This window comes from Spea bombifrons, chromosome 7 (genome assembly GCF_027358695.1).
Source record: "Spea bombifrons isolate aSpeBom1 chromosome 7, aSpeBom1.2.pri, whole genome shotgun sequence".
NCBI lineage: Eukaryota > Metazoa > Chordata > Amphibia > Anura > Pelobatidae > Spea > Spea bombifrons.
In genome coordinates, this window is record NC_071093.1 from 17,780,819 (window position 1) to 17,795,982 (window position 15,164).

The following is a 15,164-nucleotide window of genomic DNA, read 5'->3' on the forward strand; positions in this document are numbered from 1 at the left end:
TCAAGTGGATTCCCTGCTTTGTGTCCTTCCAAGTGGATTCCCTGCTTTGTGTCCCTCCAAGCGGGCTGTGTGCCTATCGTACCCTTCCAAGTGGGCTCTCTGCCTTTCGTACCCTTCCAAGTGGGCTCTCTGCCTTTTGTGCCCTTTCCAGTGGGCTCTCTGCCTTTCGTGCCCTTCCCAGTGGGCTCTCTGCCTTTCGTGCCCTTCCAAGTGGGCTCTCTGCCTTTAGTGCCCTTCCAAGTGGGCTCTCTGCCAAAAGACTTATTACCGCTATTTATTTTGCCATACGTCGGGTTTCTTGCTTAGACTGTATTACCCTTATTTGCTTGTCCTGTTATATACATAAAATACATTGCATTACCTGGATTTCTGCTTGTGGTGTCTTTGTTTGCATAATCATGAACTGTGGGTTACAGACCGAACCCTAAGTATCACCTGCACATGGGCTCCTACCCGAGTCCTGACAACCCGAGTCCTGACAATAAAAAAAGGTCCAGAGTGTGACCATCATCATGAGTAGGGATGTTGTTTGAGATCAGAAGAGGAGGTAATAGAAAGAAATTTTAAAGCCATGGGACTTAATGGGGTGTCAACTGGGATGTTGAGGTCCCCAAGGATAACAGAAGGAATATCAGAAGAGAGAAAGAGAGGCAGCCATGACGAGAAGTGGTCAAGAAAGATGTTAGCCGGGCCAGGGGAACAGTATACAACAGCTAGGCGTAAGGAGATGGGATTAAATAGTTGGATATCACAGACTTCAAATGAGGAGAAAGAGAGTGATGGAGCAGAGGGAATAGGTTGAAAAGTACAAGTTGAGGCGAGTAGGAAGCCTATCCCACCACCCTTCCTGTCATCAGATCGAGTAGTGTGAGTGAGGTGGAGGCCACCATAGCAGAAAGCAGCAGGAGAAGCGGTGTAACAAGAGGTTAGTCAGGTTTCAGTTAGAGCGAGAAGGTGCAGGGAACTAGAGGTAAAGTGGTTGTATAAAGCTGTTAGTTTGTTACAGACAGAACGTGCGTTCCAGTGTGCAAAGGTAAAAGGGGGGTAGGAGGAGCAGCGAGGTATGTGGACAAGATTATTGAAGTTTCTGGAATGTTGACTGGGAAAGGATGGGGAACAGAGCACCACAGGAGGGCCAGGATTTAGGGAAATATCCCCATAGTGTGGAGGTGCTGGTGGCTGGAGGGAGATAACTGTTCTACTAATAACATAGGAAAGTGAAAAGAGGAACAAGAGAATTGTGAGCATGGTAACTGGAGACAGATCGTGATGGGAATGGAGTGGTGGTGGAGCAAACACAATAAGCAGTAGGCAGCACTTGATAACAATTCAGTGGTGTACTGATTGCAGGGAGCCTCCAGGTTCCTCTTTGTACTTCCCTGTTGACCTCCTTCGTGAACTCCCTTGGTCAACGCCAAAACAGTGGCACTTAGGAAAAATGGCACTTGGATGGAAAGTGGCACACAGTTGGAATGTGGCCTCTACCTCTAAAAGGCTTGTGCCTCCAATGTCACTACTGATATAGGGATGGCTGCTTTTTAGTTATTTACCAATTGATTAATTACCCCAAAATAAAATCAGAAACACGTGTGGGAGAGGGGAGGATAGCTAACAGGGTACTAATAATTCATTATAAACAAATCAAAGGACAAACAAAGGAATGATACAAATGCATGATTGATTACAGACAAGGTAAGGCAAAAAAGTGGAATACCTGGACAATAAATTAAGTAGGGCAGTCAGCAATGATGCTGATTACAGACAGGGTAAAGCAACAACGTGGAATACCTGGACAATTAATTAATTAAGCTGGGCAGCCAGCAATGATGCTGATTACAGACAGGGTAAGGCAAAAAGTGGAATACCTGTAGATTAGAGAAGAGATATGATAAATGAGTTCCTGATGATGTGTATGGGATGAGTATCAGCAGAATCAACTCCCTTGGTCAACTCCAAAACAGTGGCACTTAGGAAAATTGGCACTTGGGTAGAAAGTGGCACACAGATGGAAAGTGGCCTGTGGCTCTAAGAGATATTGACTAAATAAAACAGCTGGGGGTTACTCAATGGTTCAATGGCTCAATGAGGCAGAGTGATAAATAGGGGTTCATAAGGCATACCTGGGGGGCAGAGTGGCATATAGGAGGGTTAAAAGGCATATCATGGGACAGAGTGGCATATAGTGGGTATAAGGCATTTCTGGAGGCACAGTGGCATACAGGGGGACACTTACACACTCAGACACTAATATTCCCACTTACATACCCAGACACTAACATATCCACTCAGACACACTTCCAAACCAAGACATGCACTCAAGCAACAAAGGCACTTCACTCAGCAGGTGCTTACTGCAGCTCCCACGGGATTACGTAATTATGCTGTGTGACCCCCACTAGGCCACGCCTATGGTACTTTCTCTAGTAGAAAATCAATAACAGAAATTATGTAGTAAAAATGTTATATTATGCAGTGTAAATATCATGTTCATTATTGATATTCAATGTAATTCTCTGCAACATTCTGTCTTTCTAAATAAGGGTGGCTTCATGAGTTTTCCAAACGTCTTGGTGTGCCGTACAGTCATGGGGAAAAACATCAAGGCAACAGCAGTCTCCTAACCAATGGTACCCATGGAGGAAACATGTCAGAGTTAATTGGCGGACCCCCACTCCGAAGCTCTTATATCACTTCTCTTTACTTTGCACTCAGCAGCCTGACAAGTGTAGGGTTTGGAAATGTTTCTGCTAATACGGATGCTGAAAAAATCTTTTCCATTTGCACCATGCTGATTGGAGGTAAGTTGGATTTCTGCTTATATAAACCATTCACCCCATAGATGTTTGTGCTTGTATATTGCTTTAACATTGCCTCTAAAGAAAATCATTAGTTGGCTGTATTTCTCCTTTTATTCAGTCTCATCAGTCCCCATTAGTTGCAAAACATGATTAGGAAATAAATCTATAGAATATTTATCAACAAATAACAAGCAATGCAGAGTAAGGAAGTTATTTATCCATGTATACATGCTTTCAGCCACTTGCTGAGTGGTGACTTACACTCCACTTTGACAGTTTTTATCATAAATATGTTGACATATACCGGTATAAACTTTAAAAAAAAAAATAGTTTGTTCCGGACCTGAACTAATTTAATTTTATTGAGCTGCACTTTCTGTTGAATTCTTAAACTAACCCTCTGTGTTGGAGGAGTAAAAGAACATTTAATTTTAAAAATTACATAAAATTGTTCCTCTTCTAGGTAAAATCTTGTTTACAGACAATGTTAAAGTAATTTATCACAAGAAAAAATCTCTCCTTACATCCCCTCCAATAAAAAAAATGTGGTAATAATTTCCCAAAATGTTTTATATTGTAATGTTCAATGGTGGTTATAATTGTTTGTTCATACCTGAGCAATTTGAGCCTCTGCTGTTTTAATACCAGACACAGAATACCAGTAGTTTAATGAAGTTCTCTTGGTAGATTGCCAGATATCACTTTGGGTTTTCCAGATATGCTGCTCACGGCTGAATTAAAACTGAGGTGGTATGATTGGTGAAATTGATGAAAGTCGATGGGCTTGTACTTCTTCTGTGACAGCCTCCACAATGAAAAATCAGACAAAAATGCACAGATTGGTGTAAAGCACTTTCTCATCCAATATCTAATTTACCAGATGTTTTCACAGATCCCCAGTTTAGTTAAGCTTTGCATTGTCTTTATTTTAAATTTGTCTTTCATAGACCCACTAAGGGAAGCCATAGTAGAAATGTATTCATTGAATCCTTCCTCCATTTGTTTGTACTAATATTTGTCTTGACAGATTCCTTCCTATATTTCAAGGCACTGTTTTTACTATATACCTTGTAGAAAGCAGATTAGCAACAATATTCAGACCACTGAAGTGTTCATACTGTTATCTAATTTTTTCTGATGTTTTGTCCAGACTATGCTTGTTATGTTATAAAATGTGACATCATGTCTGTTTGTTGGCTTCTGTGTGGTAGGAACTTACACCATAGCAATGAGAAGAGACATCACTCACTGTGTGGCTTCAAAGTGTTTTTGAGTTATCCTTTTCACGATTATCATTGTTAATATTGTTTGCTAACAAGAAATGTCAAGGCTCCTTGTTATGTTTGCTTGTACACGCAGTTAGGCAGGTCACATTAAAGATAAATGTTGAGTAGCTTTGTCCTTGTCTTACCCAGCTATTGCTCTGTGTTTAGCACTCATGCATGCGGTGGTATTTGGTAATGTCACTGCCATTATTCAGAGGATGTATTCCCGTCGGTCTCTATACCACACCCGCACCAAGGACCTCAAGGACTTTATCCGTGTGCACCGCATGCCCAAGCAGTTGAAACAAAGGATGTTGGAGTGTTTCCAGACAACGTGGTCCGTCAACAATGGCATTGACGCTAACGAGGTGAGTGTATGAATTAATTAATTATGAATGTTTCTTCTCATATGACAATGTTGCTGTAAAAACAGCTGCTTATGGGATGCTTATGTTAGAAAAAGAGGTTAACCACAACTGCTAGAACCCCTTACTGACCAATGACATGCCTGGCACGTCATGGCATTAAACTAAGCTCGCTTTCCTCGCTTAAACTGTGTTGCTGTAATGCCTCTATGTCGAGGCACCGAGATTGTCATCCGGGACCCAGTGTGGCCCCTCCCTGGGGTGCCAACGTCCAACATACACTGTATGGCGACAGATGCCTGATCTAAAAGAGCTCAACAGGCAATCAACGATTGCCTCCTAAGCTTCAATGGTGTTGCTGAAATGCCTCTATATTGAGGCATTCAGCAACACTGAAAACTCACCCTAGGGTGCACTGTGACCACTCTGGAAAGCAGTCACAAGAGTCACTGTAAGAGATTTTGCCTCTCACAAAATGGCGGCACCCTTTAAAAAAATAAACAAGTTTCCAAGAGGGTCTCCCCAAGGAACTCTGGGTTACCCCTGCAGGTTGAATACAGACACTGCATTTAACCATGCAAAGCAATACACTAGGGGTGTCCAAGTTTTTTTCTGCAGTGGGCCACTTCATCAGAATTGTATATGTGCAAGGACTGCTGTCATTTTTCACTGTGAGAAAATATGACCTTTAATAAAATATGCAGATTAAAATTAAGTAAATGACACAAAACCTTTACTTTTCCTCTCACTGATTTCTGGGCCTAGAAAGTGTTGTGACTACAAATTCAGGATTCTGAATTCAATGTGTGGTGTGAAGGAGGTCTCAGCCAATCAGGAGAGACTTCTCAACTCTCCGGATTGCCTGAGAGTTCAGAAGCCTCTCCTGATAGGCTGAGCCAGACACCAGGTATGTGTATGTGACCGTGTCTGTTTGTCACAGTATTTGTTTGTATGACAGTGGTTGTTTGTGTGACTGTGTTTGTCTTTTTGTGCGACTGTGTTTGTTTGTGTGACTGTGTGTGTAATGTCTGGTAATAAAGGAGTTAATTCTCTGAATGTACTCATGTCTGGTATTAGAGGGGTTAACATTCTATATCTACTCATGTCTGTAATGAGTGTTTGTATATTACCAAATCTGAAATCAACATGGTTTCCAAGGCTTAATTATTAATATAAAATAGTATATGTGAATCAGTGTGTATACGATTTATTTATGTGTATGTGACGTTGTGCATATGTGAATCAGTATATAAAGATGGAAAAGGATATAAATATATCCGAAGCATTGAAAATGGCAGTCAGTACCGTTCAATCACTTATTAAAGACAGGTAACCTCAGGAGAAATCTGGAAAAAGATGGTGTGGTTGTTTCAAGGAGCACAATACGACTATAAGTAAACAAAAATGTGATACATGGTCGAGTTGCCAGAAAGAAGCCTTTACTCCGCCAATGCCACAAAAAAGATGAACATAGAGCTTTATGGTCACAACCATAAGCACTATGTTTAGAGAGAAAAAGGTGAAGGTTATAGAATGGCCATCACAATGGGTTACCTTAATATCATCAAGCCACTTTGGGGAGATCTCAAAGGTGCTGTTCATACAAGATGACCAAAGACCTTGCATGACCTGGAGGAATTTTGCAAGATAAATGGGTAGCTATACCACCTGCAAGAATTTGGGGCCTCATATACAACTATTACAAAAAACTGCACACAGTTATTGTGCAAGCATTTACTGGTTGCCTGGGCATGATAGGAGTGTGATTGCTGTTATCAATTATATATATGTATATTAATATTGTTATTGTATTTTATTGTCCAAATTTTATTAAAAGTAAGTAACACAAAATTTGACAAAAAATACAGTAACAATATCAATTTATATATGATTGTTAACAGAAATCACACCCCTATCATGCCCAGGCAAAGAGTCCATGTTGGAATGTGTGTGCGCTGTTGACAATCATATATATATATATATATATATATATATATATATATATATATATATATATATATATATATATATATATGTATATGTTAGAGTAGAGGTTGTAGCCATATTAGTCCAGGGGTGTCAATATCAAATAACAGATGAAATAAGTATATATTAATATTGTTATTTAATTTGTTTGTACAATTTTGGTGTGTTACTTTTATTAAAAGTGTGGGTTTTTTATTTTATTTTTAAAGATGGGGGGGTTATTTTCTGTTTCGGTTTCAATCCAGAATTTTCATTTTGGTACATCCCTAAAATAAATAGAACTATTTAATTTTTACGTATCCAGAGATAAAATGCCCTCCTGAATTTGTAGTCACGTCAGAGGACAAAACTTTCTAGGCCCAGAAATCAGTGAGAGGCATTGTAAAGGATTTTGTGTCATTTACTTTATTTCAATCTGCATGTCTTATTAAAGGCCGTTTTTTCTCTCAGTGAAAAATGAGTGCGGCCCCCGAACATATACATTTCTGATGAAGTGGCCCGCTGCAGGAAAAACATGGACACCCCTGAACTAACCATATTCTGGTTAGAGCTTACTAAACTTTTGTATGATGTGCAAGCATGAACAGATGAGGGATCTGTCACATTCTTGGCCTTTTGACTAAGATCAAGTAAGTACCTGTGAGAGAGGGAAAGTATGGTCCTCTAGCATTAAGGTCAAGTAAGTCACGAAGTACTGGATGTGATATTTGAGTCCCTTAGTATCGGGGTAGCCAAGGAGGCTTCACGTGTCTACAGTACACTCTATTTGAAATCTATGGTTTTACATATCTGGACATAATAACAATCATCTGTTCCTTAGCAGGTCTAAAATTAGACCTCAGATGAACAACAACACAACATATTACACTGTGTCATGATTTATTAAAATAAAAATATAAGGCAAAATGAGTAGCCTTGTATGAACAACTAAGTACACCCTTACTGCTTTAATAGGAATTAAGATGCTAAGTAGCAGACAGGTGCTGCTAATCAAATGCTCTTGATTCATTGATTATCAGCAAGTGTGGCAAGCCAATGTTTTAGCCAAGGAGGAAAGACTTCAGCAATGATCTTAGAAAAGCAATTGTTGCTGTCCAACAATGTGGGAGGTCAATTTCCAAACAAATTAAAGTCTATAAGTGAGAAAGATTATTCAAAAGTGAAAAACATTCACTGCTTCTTTTTCACATGACTGTATGTGGCACATTTACTTACAGGTGAGCTGATAAGTGCATAAAAATCATCTGGCCTTTTTTTAGAGCCTTGCACGTTTATGTTTTTTTTAAATGTGCCCTGGCCTGTTGCTAGTGGTGGAGACGATCTAATTTTTTATAACAACAGCCATAGGCTGGAGCCAGAAATTACATGAAACCACCTTTGGGACACATGGTTTGGTTGTGATTTATGAACACTGAATTTTGGATTGTTGCCAGCCTCAGAAGACGAAGATTAATGACCTAGTCTCCCTGTAACCCCACTAGAGCACTTTGTCACCTTTTTCTTTTTCACAACGAAAGATGAGCATGGCATCCGAGTTCAAAAATGCAATATCACCACTATGTGCTGTAAAAAAGCTAGTCCAAACTCAGTGGCTACACGAGGGAGTGCAGAATTACCTTATTCCCCTAACAGCCATAAGCAGGTTCTCTGTACCTGTGTTTCAGGGCCTATAAGGAGATGCATTCTAACTAGGGTAACCACATGTCCCATATTGCCCGGGGAAGTCCCGCAAGGGGACTTAAGTCCCGGGTTCCAGGCAGCCTCAATCTGGGACAATGGGGGGAGAGGGGGTAGGTAGTGAGAAAGGAGGGAGAGGGGGTAGAAAGAGGGTGTAAGAAAGAGGGTAGTACAAATATTGAAATGAGTGAGAGAATGAATGAATTGGGTCTATGAATTGTCTGAACGAGGGAGAGGATTAATTTGTGAGAGTGCATTAATGAATATGTGTAAAAGATTGAGAAAATGATTGTGTGAATGAATTATGTGAGTGAAAGCTTGAATTAGTGAGTGACTGTAAAAGTGTTTGTGTGTATCATAGATGTATCATAGATTTGTGGAAAGGCAAATATGGCACAAGCAGGGCGTTTTGAGCCTTGGGGACCAAGATGGCACAGGCAGGGTGTTTATGGGACAAAGTTGACTCATGCTGGGCTGTTTAGGACAAAGATGGCAAGTCCTATGTGTGTTACCTGGGTGCTGGTCAGGTTCTATGTGGGCAGTGTGGACGCCAAGGCTGGCTTTGGGGGTGTGCAACCTGTGATTTATGCCTGTAATGTAGGGTTTTATCTATGCTGAGTTTTTATGTGATTTCCAATTGATCTATACCTGCAAAGCTGGATTTGTGTGTTAATGTGTTGATCCATATCTGCTATGCTATGTTTTGATACGTTATTTATGTATTCCTGCAAATACAGGGTTTGTATGCCTTATTTAGTTGATCTCAGTGGCATCATCAGGGGAGGGCAGAGGGGGCCATGACCCCCCTACATCATGCGGTGCCCCCTGTGTGCCCCCCAACTGAAATGCCGTCCTTTTTTTTTGCGCAGCCATGATAAATGAGGAGGAGAGAGAGAGAGGCGTCGAGCCTCGCTCGCTAATAAGTTTTCAGCAACCGCTCGGCGCCCCTCACTCTCCTCTGCGAGGCCTCTGTCTTGGTCGCAGTGCCGGCATTTCATGCTCAGCGCCGGAATGTGACATCATATTCCGGCACTCAGCAGTGAAGCAGCGAGCACCGCGGCAGAGCAGGGAGACAGAGGCCTCGTGCTCCCATCCCAGGACTTCTACAAGGTATGTGAACTTCAAAGGGGGGAGAGGGTAGATAGTGAGGAGGGGGTAGAAAGTGATAAGGGAGGGAGAGGGGGGTAGAAAGTGATAAGGGAGGGAGAGGGGGTAGAAAGTGATAAGGGAGGGAGAGGGGGTAGATATAAGTAAAGAGTGTGCATTAATGTGTGGATGCATTGAGTGAATGAGGGAGAGCATGAGAGAGAGGGAGAGCATGAGCATGTGAATGTATTGTCTGAATGAGGGAGAGCATGAGTTAATGTGTGGATGAGTTGTCTGAATGAGGGAGAGCATGAGTTAATATGTGAATTATTGTCTGAATGAGGGAGAGCATGAGTTAATGTGTGGATGAGTTGTCTGAATGAGGGAGAGCATGAGTTAATGTGTGGATGAGTGGTCTGAATTAAAGTGTGAATTAGTGAGTGACTGTAAAAGTGTTTGTGTATCATAGATGTATAATTGTGGAAGGGCAAAGATGGCACTAGCAGGAGGTTTGAGCCTTGGGGACCAAGATGGCACAGGCAGGGTGTATATGGGACAAAGATGGCACAGGCCGGACTGTTTGGGGACAAAGTTGACTTATGCTGGGCTATTTGGGGACAAAGATTGCAAATCTAATGTGTGTTATCTGGGTGCTGGTCTGGTTCTATGTGGGCAGTGTGGACGCCAGGGCTGGCTTTGGGGTGTGCAACCTGTGATCTATGCCTGTAATTTAGGGGTTTTTAAATATACCTTTAATGCCGTGTTTTTATGTGAATTCCAATTGATCTTTACCTGCAAAGCTGGGTTTGTGTTATTCTGTAGATCATATGTGCTATGCTATGTTTCCATACATTATTTATGTATACCTGCAAATACAGGGTTAATATGTCTTATTCAGTTGATTAATACCTGCAATCCTGTTTCCATGTATTTATTTGATCTATACCTGCGATGCTACGTTTCATATATTATTACTGTATACCTGCAAATACAGGATTTGTATGTCTGATTCTGTTTATTTGATATATACCCTCAAGTGAATTTCAATTGATCTGGGTTTGTGTGTTGATTTATACCTGCTATCGGCAGCAGGGACTAATATTTATATATATATATATATATATATATATATATATATATATATTTATATATAGATATATATATATATATATTTATATATAGATATATATATATATATGGGCAGCAGGGGCTAGTAAATGGGTTTTAGATATTTGGACAGGGGCGCAATTTCAGTGCTTGCCATAGGCGCTATTTTCAGTAGATACGCCTCTGTGAATATGTGTAAATAATTTGTGTGAAAGCGTGGACGAATAAATGATTGTGTGAATGAAATTTAATTAGTGAGTGACTGTAAAAGTGTTTGTGTGAATCATAGGTGTATAATTAATTTGTCAAAAAGGCAAAGATGGTATAAGCAAGATGTTTAAGCATTGGGCACAGGCAGGGTCTTTATGGGACAAAGATGGCACAGGTAGCGTGTTTATGGGACAAAGACGGCGTACGCTCGGCTGTTTGGGGACAATGTTGACTCATGCTAGGCTGTTTGGGGACCAGGATGGCATGTCAAATGATCTATACCTGCAAAGCTTGGTTTTTGTGTTATTCTGTTGATCTATATCTGCTATGCTATGTTTCCATACATTATTTATGTTTACCTGCAAATACAGGATTTGTATGTCTTATTCAGTTGATCAATACCTGGAGTGCTGTTGCCATGTGTTGTTTATTTGATCTATACCTTCAGTGCTGAGTTTACATGTGATTTCCATTTGATCTATACCTGCAATGCTGGGTTTGTGTGTTCTGTTGATCTATACCTGCAATGCTATGTTTCCATACATTATTTATGTATATCTGCAAATACAGGGTTTTTTTGTCTTATTCAGTTGCACATGCTGTTTCCATGTGTTGTTTATTTGATCTATACCTGAACTAAGTAAAAGAGAGGTGTGGTTTAGTAATCAAGGGGACAAAGGCACTCTGGGGATGATTATGGGGGAGAGGGCCTCTCAACGACACGGTGCAGTCAGAAGGAGGGAAGACTGCACTGACTCTCACAGTCTTCTCCTGATCTGCAGTCAGTGTGGCAAATATATATATTTTTGGTGTGGTAGCAGAGGGAGTGATTGCATGCTAGGGAGCGTGGAGCGGGGGCTCGAGAAAATGCTTGGGTAGGGTCTAATATTAAAGAATGAAAAATAACTGCCAGTTCAGCTGTGTTGCTGATAATTACAGTAATTGATATTATGTCACATACTACATGCAAGCACAAGGTTTTTTGCACAATAATTATTCCTAGGTGGAAACCATTTGCTGAACTGGGCAATTTTCTTTCACTTATATCTATTCAGTAGGTTAACAGAGCATCAATTGTGGGTTTCCCATGGTTCATAGCAGGCCTAAGGGTCACTATATCAAGAACACTGCCTCTTCTGGAGAGTTAACTCTAAACTGTGAATATTTGGGGGAAAATATGTACTGATTGCAGTCACTACTCACTGTACTTCAGTACATATTCCAGAGAAGATGAGATTTTGTCCATGAAAACCACACTGTCAAGTTTAGAAACACAGATTTAGCACCGCAGAATTCATGAGCGCAGAATTCAAAACATTAATAAGTTACATTGTATTCATTGTCGCTACGTTAAATTTCCCATTGTGTACACGCGACTGTGACTGCAAAAGTGATTCTGTTTTCTAACACCAATCTACAACTCTTTTTGTAGCTCCTTAGGGACTTTCCCGATGAGCTAAGAGCAGACATTGCCATGCATCTTAACAAAGAGATATTACAGCTGCCAATATTTGAATCTGCCAGCCGAGGCTGCTTACGTTCTCTCTCTCTAAGCATCAAGACATCTTTCTGTGCCCCTGGGGAATACCTCATCCGGCAGGGGGATGCCCTACAAGCCATATACTTCGTCTGTTCAGGATCCATGGAGGTGCTAAAAGATAACACAGTGCTTGCCATCTTGGGTAGGTCTTCTTGGACTGTCTTCTGATGAGAAGTGCAACAATAAATATAAAGTTTAGATTGCATATTCTTGTGGACTGTGGAATTATTTAATGTACACCTGTGTTGATAGTTCTGAATCATATTTGTAAAGGGGTTCTCATGTGTGTTATTGAAAAGCTTGTATTAAATATAGTGATTAAATGTCTTATAATTTAACATGATTTAACAATTAATAGGTAGATATTTAGTTTGACCCATTTAAGAGACCAACAGTTTTTGAATAATTTATATATGTATGCCCAACATATCTCTGCTATATTGTATCTAGAGCTTAAAACACGTACTATGTTTGTCACTTACCTGGTCATTCTTCTAGGAAAGGGAGATTTGATTGGCTCAGACAATCTGGACAAACATCAGGTGATTAAGACGAACGCCAATGTGAAAGCCTTAACATACTGCGACCTGCAGTACATCAGCCTGAAGGGCCTTCGGGAGGTTCTAGATCTCTATCCCGAGTACTCACAGAAATTCATCACCGAGATCCAGCATGACCTGACTTACAACCTCCGAATGGGCAGTGAAGCAGATGTGAGTGAATGTTAATTTTGGATCCTTTTATTAAGGGGTAGGTTAGGATATATATATATATATATATATATATATATATATATATATATATTGTGAGACAGTGAATCCCAGGGAGTTGATTGGCATAGCATCTGGGTACAGCTGCTATGCAGATTATACATATGGGTCCCTGGGGTTCACAGTCTCACAATATATATATATATATATATATATATATATATTTATATATATATATATATATATAACTTTATTATTGCTTATAACATATTCAACAGTCTTGAACAACATTTAAATATAAGAAGATTAACAAATACTTCTATTCTATAAATATATACACATTTATACATACAGATATAACAGGGGTTGAGGAACCTGACTGTGAGCTTGCCGTCTAGTTTTACGATACTTTCATACAAAGTTCCTGAAAAGGATGGTGGGTTTATGTGTGCCCTGCTTATGATCTTACTCTAGAAGGAATTTTGTGGTTAATTGAGACAAAAGGTGGGTGGGTAAAAAAGGGAGTAGTAACTTAGTAATTAGTAAAAAGGGGAGGAGTTGTTGCTTCAGGAGGCCAGATGGAGGGATGGATCAAAAGAGAAAGAATGTGCTAAAAACAGTGTCCTAAAAATACATATGTGGTATATGTATAAGAAGAAATGCATAGTAAGACTGAGGATGAATGAATAAGCTTGGTCGCAGATCTGCTAAGAGTAGTCCATATGAGACTGAATATCCTTTCTATCTTGTAAGAGCTTGAGGCAAGCTGGAGGCTTGCAGAAAAGTGAGTCACTGAGATACACATTTGTAGTGAAGTACACACATATTGTATTTACAACATCTTTACAAGAGCATCTGCAGCTCTCATAATCGGAGAACCTTGTATATAATGAGTTGTGTTGCAAACTATTAATTGCATTAACTCACAGTCATTAGCATATGCAGAGTCAACAAGGTCTTGGTTGGAAAATAATTCTCTACCTCCCCACTGTAGCTTTACTACCTATAGAATATTTAGACTCATGGTGAATCATAAGGGGTGGTGTTTATCCCATTTTCTAGATCTCAATCCTAATTGAAACCATCAGTTGCTAAGGATAGTGTTTCTGAAAGCATAAGCAAGGTTGTTACAGCAGAATAATATAGTAATATAACAGAATCTTATAAAACCAAAACCATAATAAAGGGTATCTCAGCTATACCTCACAACACCAGAAATTAATCAATTCTGTTACGGTTCTCCTCTGTCAACAGTCCAATCCCCACGCACACAATTGAGTTTACTAGACTTGTACACAAGTTGGATTTGTATGAACTTGTTTTTGTAACGAAAATTGCCTGTGCATTCATATGAATCGCCAATAATGAGGTTGATCCCCGACAAAAAGTAACAAAATGTCGTTAGGATATGTCTTTTTGTTGTCACATCTAGCTGGTGCCATTTCAAGGTGTTTTGGCACCATTACAAGGCATTTTGACGCTCCGTGATGAGGTAAAGTGAAAAGGGACTGTGTGTAGGGTACATATCAGTGAGCAGAGTTTAGTTGATTAAGACAGGTGTTCATTTATGCTACAGAAAATATTTTGTATTATTTTTCTGTCTTATCATATAATATTCTTCATCTTCACTGATAATTAGTGAGAAAGCTAGTCAGCTTACTGGGCTTGATGTGTGGTTTACAACAGTTATCCATTTATGCTATGAGCCAAACCTCAAAACTATTTTTTTATTATCTTTCGATCATATCATATATTATTCTTTATTGATATATAAATATTGGCAACAAAACTAGGCATTATAATATATATATAATATTGAGTAAATTCAGTCCTGCTCCAAGGGGCTCCATATGCCAGTGCTTGCCTGCCCAAGCCCAGTGCTCTACTTCTATTGCTGCTTTCCTTACTCTGGGGGATCAATTCTTATTTTTTCTAATATGGGGCGTCAGTCCTGTAGCTGATTGTGTCTGTCTGCTGGTGCCCAGCCTGTCCTGCCCTGTTTTCTGTGCCTCAATGCCCTTCCTTACTCTGGGGTAAATTGAATTGGCCAGCTTCAAAGATGTCCCAAATATGGGACGTAGGCACAGACTGACCAGATGTCTAAAAACAATACATACCTCACAAAGGTGGCCTTTTATCTCCCAAATAACCCAAATAAACCCATGCATGTAGGATATCACTGTACTCAGGAGATGTTGCTGAACACATGTTAGGGTGCAGTGTGACAGGGACATATACCAGGAGCGGTAAATCCATACCTGAAGTACAACGTGTGACAAAGGCTGGTGGTAAAATTAGTGCATGAAAAAAGGGTTACAATACCAGCATTTCAAATACCTTGGGGTGTCTAGTTTTCAAAAATATTTGGTTTGATGGGGTAAATTGTATTGGACTGCTTCAAAGATACGCGAAATAGGATA

The 15,164-nt window shown here is 39.9% G+C and overlaps 1 protein-coding gene across 1 annotated transcript in view; it reads left to right on the forward strand.

Moving 5' to 3' along the window:
* The window catches only part of LOC128501308 (potassium voltage-gated channel subfamily H member 8-like), a 213,783-nt gene that overhangs the window by 158,687 nt on the left and 39,932 nt on the right, over nt 1-15,164 (forward strand). Inside the window, exons 8-11 of the mRNA XM_053470740.1 lie at nt 2,541-2,798; nt 4,232-4,431; nt 11,927-12,176; nt 12,533-12,747. Of these exons, the coding sequence (XP_053326715.1) occupies nt 2,541-2,798; nt 4,232-4,431; nt 11,927-12,176; nt 12,533-12,747 (923 nt within the window). The remainder of the gene's footprint in view (nt 1-2,540; nt 2,799-4,231; nt 4,432-11,926; nt 12,177-12,532; nt 12,748-15,164) is intronic.